Below are 8,311 nucleotides of genomic sequence, written 5' to 3'. Positions count from 1 at the left end.
GATATTGATTCTAAATTCTCGAGTTTTATACTTCATTCATCGTTATTATATGCTTGTATGATCACATTATATATTTGTACTCGTGTGTTGTCTTGGTGTATTATTCCGTGTAATTCCACGACGTCGATGACAAGTTTTTCATAGATGTTTTACTCCCTGTATTTTCTTCTGGTGTATTTGTATGCATGTTCAGATGGACCTATCAGCACTAATCCAAGTTTATCGCTTCACTATGTCCCAGGAGGGGACATGGAGTGTGGAGGGTAATCGACACACTTACAAAGGTCCTTACGACCTTGAGCTGGATTGGGTGAGCAATGGCTCAATTCTGCATCTTCCATCGTACAATGCAGTTCGGGAGGCATCATTCACTTTGCCCGACCGAAGACCTGCAATCGCCGGACTTTCTGTACCGGTTGAAGCTCGAGGCGTACCAGAAGTTGTTAGGACTTGACCCCAAACAGGATTCTCATCATCAGGATCGGCGCCAAGAGAGACAGACGGGACCATGCCAAGGAGGTACACCCCGAACCCCTCGATGGATTTGGGAGCAGATGAAGTGGAGGAGGAGGAAGAGAATGACGATTGTGTAGAACTTATCTGCATAGAAGATTCAGTTGAGGTCATTGAGATTTCTTCCAGTGCACTTCTGGTTTAGGAGGTTTCTCTTTTGTTTTGTTATGATAGGAACCTGTGTGAGGTACTTTTTGTAATGTCAATGTCCCGACATTATTTTCTTTGTATTTTCAGTGTTTTTTTTTAATTTGTGGCGATGATTAGATTTCGCCCTGTAAACAATTTTGTATTTATTCAATAATTTTATTAATGAGAAGTATTCAGAAAAGAATTGTGTTCATTTAATTATCTTCAATATATTAAGAATTTTATTTTCGCAAGGTTTGAAAATGTGACGTCTTGAAAATGGATAAGGTAAAAGTGAAAATGATTTGTAAGTTATAGGTTACATGAAAAAAGGAAAGAAAAATTTACCCATTTTTCTAAGAGATTAAATATATTAAATATGAAATGATTTTCGGTGTGTTACATTCATGACAATCTAGAGTCAAATTATTTGTTCTAATGATTTTCATTTTTTTATGAAACTAAGGATCAAAAATATAATTATTATTTAAATACATTAAATTTCATCAACAAAAATGTACCTATGAAAATTTCATCAACACATGATCAAGAATGTAATTATAACTTATTTGTTCTAATGTTAATGCAGATGATGAAGAAGAAGAAGATTTGAAAGACGTTGATGTTGTAGTAATAGAAAAATAGAGGCATCTTCTTCCAATAGAGCATCTAATGTTTAAAACTTAGGTGTTAGAAACTTTATTGTGAACCATGAGTCTAAAAGTTTAAGACGACTATGCTTGTTGTTTAGAAATTACAAGTTTTAAATTAAGACGATGTTATTGTGAGATTGTGGATGTTGGTTTGTGATTTTTTGTTTTAAAAAATATTTATGAGGCATGATGATTATTTATTTTTGAAATTGTGTTTGAGTTTATTATAAATGTATGTTTAAAAAAACGGGTCAGCTTGCCGTCTGCCAGTCTTGCCAAATACGGGTTCTGCTGACATTTTGAGCTTTTTTAGCAATAAGGTTTGGGTCATCACATATTTTGGCGGACCAACCATTTTTTTTATTTTTAAGTGAGTCGTCCGATTTACTTCCCGGGTTAATCCGGTTTAACCGGGTTTAACATGGTCGGACCGGATTTTTTCCGATTTTAAAGCGGTCCAACTCTCATTCGGTTAAGACGACAAACCAGAGCCGTTTTCAAGTCCGGTCAACGGTCAAACCAGTCGAGCTGTCCAATCCGGTCCGATTCTAACAACACTGGTTTGAATGTACATATTCTTTTTCAAAGTTTCAGATAGGATCTAAATTTAATTTATTCACTGTTTAACAAATTCACAATGTAAGTCATTTATATAGTACTTAATTTTTGTAATTTACTCTGTTATTTAAAAAAGAAACTATCTACTAAAACAATATATATAATACTTAAATTGTGAGCATTTATACTATTATGATAATAATGAGTGAAGCAGAATTTTTAAATGAAGCAGATATTTATATTTTGTTATGCTATTATCGGGGAGGAGTACTCTTCGAAGTTGAAGTAAATGCATGTCGTTGATTATGGGACCCGTTTTGATCCTAAAACCATTTGATTTGGACTCACATTGATATGACTAGTGAGACACGTGCAATAGGATAGAAAAAGCTGTATCCTACTGATCTTAAAAACTTATATGAAGACACCTATAATATATTGTATTTAGAAACAAATACATTTATGATCATTAGTGCTATTATTTATGATTAAATTTTAATTAAAATTACATTTTTAATGTATTAGTAAGATTTAATTGATTATCTTCACATACATATATCTTCATGCAAATCTTTCTCTATCTTACGTCTTAACACTCATCCACTCCCCAAAATCAAACACCTTCATTACACTATTACCACCAAATAAAAAGTTTGTATTTTATAAAATAATTTTGTTTGGTAATATTAGTGATAATTAATACATGAATTATAAATAATATGTTGAGGGTATTAAAAAAATCTTAAACTATAATGCATAATTTATTTTCTTTTATTATAAAGATATACTAAATTTATCTATAAAAAAAATAAAAACGGTGTCCCAGGTCCAATATAGAATATGTATCTGCATGTCCTTAATTTTGTTTTATTCCAACAAAGTTTTAATATCTAATAAGTATTGACATGTATGTCTTATTATTATTCAAATTTTTTTTAGGTAGTATCACAATTTCATGAAATTGAGACAGTTGAAAATAAGGTTATGTACTAATACAGAGTTGACCTAGTGATGTAAGGCTTTATTAGATTTCAGGATGATCACAATATTAAAATTTAATTTTTAAAAGTGACATTTATTGGAAGAGAACAATCATACATTCAATATGGATTAATTCATTACTCAAAAGAGTGGAAAAATATTCCTAATAATATAAAAAAAATATCGTCCGGAACATGTGCATTAGTCTAATTGACTAGGAACGAACGTAGGATCACAGGGAATCTACCATTGTAGTCCAACGTCTGTCCTTAATTGAATAGTTCAATATAATTAAAATTTGCCAAAAAGAAACATAACACTGAAGCTAATTTTATCTATCGAAAAGGGTGTTCTACTGTCTTTTACAAAAATTCAATGAATAAGAAATCTTTTCAATTACCTTGTGCATTATTTACAGTTTCCTATTTAGAATGTTGTAAGTATTTAAATATATGAGAATTCTTAGACTAACCAATTTTGGTTGGAGAATCTTATGAATTTAAGTATTATATTAACTTTGTTATGTTATTCCACATTGTTGTCTTCTTCAGATGTCTATGGATTTCACTTTATTAAGTTCTTTCTGTAATAAAACTTTTAATGAAATATCAATTATTAGGACTTAATACATAATGATAGTTAAACTCAAAAGACTATTATTCTACTAGTGAGATAACCTCATAAATAAAGTAACCCATTGAATTTGATATATTATCTCTAATATTGAGACTGCTAACAACAAATGTCTACTGAAATGCTTCCTCCATCTACATTTTCTGAAATGGCTTTAAAAAACTAAAATAACTCTATTACTATGTAAAATATTATTTCTTCAATATATTTAATTGTTATATGCTCCCCGTGTGTTAAAGGTGGTCAATTTTTTTTTTTGTAAAAGATTAATGTTTCAAATTAAGTTGGAATTGTAATATTGAAGTGGCAAATAAGTTATTACTTTTTTTGAAGAATTAAATGTATTTATTACAAAGATTATGGAAATATGTAAAGCATTAGAGAAAGAGCATTGTTATATGCTCCTACTAAATCTTCATACTAATCTTCATACCCACAAAAAAATGACACATGTCACTTGTAATCCAATTATTAATAATTAAAGTATCTTATTATGATACATGTCATCTTCTTGTGATTAGGAGGATTAGTAGGAGGATATATCATTTTCCTTAGGGAAAGCATTAACTTGATGTTTTCTATTTATTCATTTTCTTTATAAAGTTTTACCATATTTTGATTACTAACAGAATTTCAAATCAGAGGAGTACTAATTAATTTTCAAATGAAAGGATTTAGGAATTGAAATTGCTACAATGACTTGAACGTTCAAATTTGAATTTGCTTGAAATAAACGTCATGTAGTTGGTCACAGCTGGCAAAACAATTTCAAAATAAGAAATTATTGTACTATTGGATTTTGATAGGACATGTTCACTTTACTGCTAAATTAGTCAAACATTAAAGTGGTTACAGCTACTACTTCTAAAAATTTATTGTTTCTTTCTAATGCTTTATCTTTGTCCAATTAGGACAAAAATATTAACAAAGTTAATCGTTATTCCCGACAAAGTATCTTTTGACAAAAATATCATTAAAAAAACTAATGTGTGCACTTGAACGTATCCTAAGGTTAAGGATTGAAATAAAAAAACAATTTCTCATACAAACTATTTTAAATATATCATCCAATGAAAGTAAAGTAGTTCTTTCCGACAATGATTTATTCAAACAGTGCAGTGATTTGGCAAAACAATAAAATAGACTAACTATTTATGGTCCTATTTTATAGGCCTCCCTTAAGTTTGTTAATCATCTTTCCACTCATAGAGTTGTTGGAGTAGCACCTAACCAAATACACAATGGGTAAGGTGCATTAGATCATGAGGTAGACCAAAATATTAATAGTTCGATTTCTGAGAACGAAACTTGTTGATAAAGACAATCATGCATTCTAAATGAGATTAGTTCATCACTCATAAAGCAGAGGGATCACTCATCAGGTAGAGGGATATTCTTGGTTATATAAAAAGAAGTGCACAATGAATTGAATTCATAAGAGAATAATCAAACTTAGGAAAAAAGGATATATATATACATTCAAGTTTCAAGAAACCCACTTCCCAGGTCAGAATTACATTAAATCAAGCTTAGAAAAGGAGGCCATAGAGGCTTCCCTGAAGATCAAGTTGCAAGGTGACATTTATCTACATAATTAGGCAGCCACAAAGATTAACAGCCTCTATAACCTCATAATTAACCTAATGCTAACTGAGGACTTAAAAGATACAAACAACTGTTAATTATATGACATATTACTTAGGGAAGTGGGTGGATATTCATATTAGCACCATTATCTCTGTTAGCATAGACAATATTAACTTGTAAATTAATATCTTCATTTGGCTTAACTGCATCATTTGCACATAGTCTTATGCCTCTTTGCAGCTTGGACAAATCCCATAATCACCTGCAACTCGTCCATTTGCTTCACAAAAAATAGAAACATAATTTTCAGATTATCATATTTGCAAACTTAGTTGTAAAAAAAACACCAAACATTTGCAAGATATTAAGTAAGCATGTATTCGGGAGTCATAAAATGGCCGAGTGGTTAGGGTGAAGGGTTTAAGGAATTAAGTGATAAGGAGGTTGAAAGTTCGAGTCTCAGCCATTATAATTACTAACAAACTAGCATTTGCCTATCAAAGAAAAAAGTAAGCATGTATTCATATTTCAAGACAACGCCTCATCCTTAGGTAGATTTTAGTGGCATGCTTGCTACATAGCCATATTACCAGGAACTATGAAGCATTCCATCATGAGAATATGCAGAATATGAAAAATGTGTTTACTCTGAGAGAGATCAGAATTCGGAACCACAGAGTATAAAAACAGAAACAAAGATGTAATCATTAATTTATAAGTACCTGAGACATGAAATGCCTCTGAACAACATCTACTAACTGCTCTTTTGATGGGTTTGGGACAGCATCCACCTGCAAATCCATTTTAGATGGCAAGAAAAATACACACGCAACCGTAAGCATCCCTCCCCGGAGACTTGCAACCAAACGGACAAGTCTAGGAATTTATTTACCAGATTGAAGTGTCGCCAATATCTCCACAATGCAGCCATCTCCAATTTGCTTAAGTCAACCTTCTACATAAAATGTTGAAAAGTTGAAATATCAACGAGCAAATTATATTTTGTGTAATTAGTCGCGAAATTAATCATTAAAAAGGGGGGAAATTAAGAAAGTTGGTATACCATCCACCCATGAGGCATAGTTATGGACCCCTTTGATTGTGAATCAGCAGAGAAGGATCTGCTCAAAGTCCTTTGAGATGATGCCAATGATCTATGCATTCTGGGCCTCGATTTGTGGGACTTTTGAGTGTCATCCCATGCTGAGAATTCAAAGTACAAATAAAATCAGAATTAGTGGATGGCCAATATATAAAAGAAGCAACAAAATAGAGCTGATAGAATTAAGTACAATTATGAGTTAGGAGTTGTAAATCACAACTCTAGTATTGGTTAGCTATCAAGAGAATTAAGAGTTGTAAAATATTTATGAATCCACAAGTTCATGTAAAAGTTATTGAAAAAACAATTTTGATAATAGAGAAGAAACAGCAACTTAGTAAATTCAGACTCACCCATATCTGATCCATTCCAAGGCACATTTTCAAATTCAAGGTCATCATCTCCCTCATTCCCATTGGGTGGTTCAATCACGCTAAGAGCATTCCTCTGCAGTTTCACTTCAATACCATTTGTAAGAACCTGCAAATTTTCATACAAAGCAAAATGTAAAATACCATCTATGCTGCAAGCCTACAAGAAGTGCATTTTTAGACAAAATCACAATTAAAATGAAGGGTATGATGGATAACAAGCACAATTGTAGATGACACTCTTCATAAAAATATACTTCATATTAGGGATTCAAATGTCCATAAGAGAATAGCATCTTCTCCAATCAAAGAAAGATATACAGGACTTCTTAATTCATATAATAACTCAATTATCATACAAACAAAGATCACAGCTAGATATTATTTAGTAATTTTGCACAAAATAGGAGAAAAATTTAACATCACCTTCAATCTGAGAAAAAACCATATACCAAAGCAAAGATCATTACAATAGGAAAGAATGCCAAAAATACTAAACCACTCACTTCCAATTAAAAATCTCATTCAACAAACTCAATAATAATTATCCATTTATGCATTACTAACAACCAAAATCTATCCATAAAAAAATTAAAAAACAACTTAAATATAAGCAAATTGACCTCATTGGATCAATAAAACCAAACAAATGACCCAAAAAACAAGTGATCGTTATAGTAACCCTCCTAAAACACCAGATCCATGGATAAACCAAGATACACAATGAATTACCACAAATGAATTTTAAAAATTGTTACTCAAATCAATATAAATGATATAAAGTACATTCAAAATGAAAATGAAGAACCCAAAATTCGGAAAATTATAATAAATAGATAAACAAAAAGTCATGCATTATTAATCCAAAACCTAACACACATTAATTTGATCATCAAATTAAAACCATTGAATCATTGAAGTAACAAAATAGAATAAATAAAATAACGAAAATAATAAGAATAACAAGAAAAACAACATTGTTTTAAGTTTTAACTCAATTCTTACAAAAAAGAAGAAGCTCAAACACTGAGATTAAAAATTTACGATAAAAATGCAAAAAAAAAACAATTTAAGAAAACGACATTTCGAACAAAGAATTAGAATTGAATAAGATGAAGTAATTTAGTAGTGAAATAAAAATGTCCAAAAAGTTGAATAAAATTACCAGCCAATGCCATCCACCGAGACCAACGGCTTTCTTAACCACTCCTTGAAGACCAACGAGAACCGATTTGGTGCGGTTGTTTCCGGTAACAACCACTTTAGTATGACGTGGCAACACAGAGAGTTCTTCTTCGCTACTATCACCACAGCTATTAAACTGTGACTGTGAAAATCCACCGTTCACTGAACTTTCCATTGTTTCAAGCATTTTCAACTCGCCAACACCAAAGTATAAATATTTTAGAAAAATGGAGTGGAATTAAAGGATCATTTGGAAATAAGTGAGAGTTTGGGGAGCAGAAAGAAAAATAAAAGAGAGAGAGAGAGAAAGAGAAGAGGAGTTTGCAGAAAGAGAGAGAATAAAGAAAAGTGATGAGAGGGGAAGTTCTGGTGTGAGTGAGTGAGAGAGAGAGAAGGGTGAGAGTGATGGATATGGTTAATTGGTGAGGTGTATGGGTATGGATCCCTATGAGATGGAATAGACGAATCAGAGAGTGACACGTCATGGAGGGGAAGTTAGGGGCTGCAATCATGCTACAGAAGAGAGAGAAGATATGATGCAATTCCAATGCAATGCCACCACAGTAGTGAGTTGAGTTTTATGAGTTACGGTGTTGACT

General features: G+C 31.6%; 1 protein-coding gene across 3 annotated transcripts; it reads right to left on the bottom strand.

Annotated features, from left to right (window-relative positions):
* Window positions 1–4,898: 4,898 nt before the first annotated feature.
* Window positions 4,899–8,090, bottom strand: LOC109337313. Of its 3 annotated transcripts, none has more exons than XM_019574261.1 (6): window positions 7,693–8,090; window positions 6,510–6,636; window positions 6,118–6,257; window positions 5,947–6,009; window positions 5,777–5,845; window positions 4,899–5,334 (listed from the first exon to the last, which is right to left on the bottom strand). In XM_019574261.1, the coding sequence occupies exons 1-6, from the start codon at window positions 7,897–7,899 to the stop codon at window positions 5,263–5,265; spliced, it is 678 nt and encodes a 225-aa protein (XP_019429806.1). In that variant the 5' UTR covers window positions 7,900–8,090; the 3' UTR covers window positions 4,899–5,262. The 3 variants fall into 3 exon arrangements, with proteins under 3 accessions (XP_019429806.1, XP_019429807.1, XP_019429808.1); XM_019574262.1 differs by having other exon boundaries at window positions 5,947–6,006; XM_019574263.1 differs by having other exon boundaries at window positions 6,522–6,636.
* Window positions 8,091–8,311: the final 221 nt, after the last annotated feature.

This window comes from Lupinus angustifolius, unplaced genomic scaffold, assembly GCF_001865875.1.
Source record: "Lupinus angustifolius cultivar Tanjil unplaced genomic scaffold, LupAngTanjil_v1.0 Scaffold_5_87, whole genome shotgun sequence".
NCBI lineage: Eukaryota > Viridiplantae > Streptophyta > Magnoliopsida > Fabales > Fabaceae > Lupinus > Lupinus angustifolius.
Note: the sequence above shows the minus strand (reverse complement) of the source record. Positions and strands in the feature narration are given on the sequence as shown.

Excerpts from the sequence above, each read along its gene's own strand:
- LOC109337313 (XM_019574261.1), bottom strand. The coding sequence starts at position 7,899 with ATGCTTGAAACAATGGAAAGTTCAGTGAACGGTGGATTTTCACAGTCA. Across the intron at positions 6,637-7,692 it reads TCGGTGGATGGCATTGGCTG|GTTCTTACAAATGGTATTGA; the intron begins GTAATTTTATTC and ends GAAAATTTGCAG. Across the intron at positions 5,335-5,776 it reads AGAGGCATTTCATGTCTCAG|CAAATGGACGAGTTGCAGGT; the intron begins GTACTTATAAAT and ends TTTTTTGTGAAG.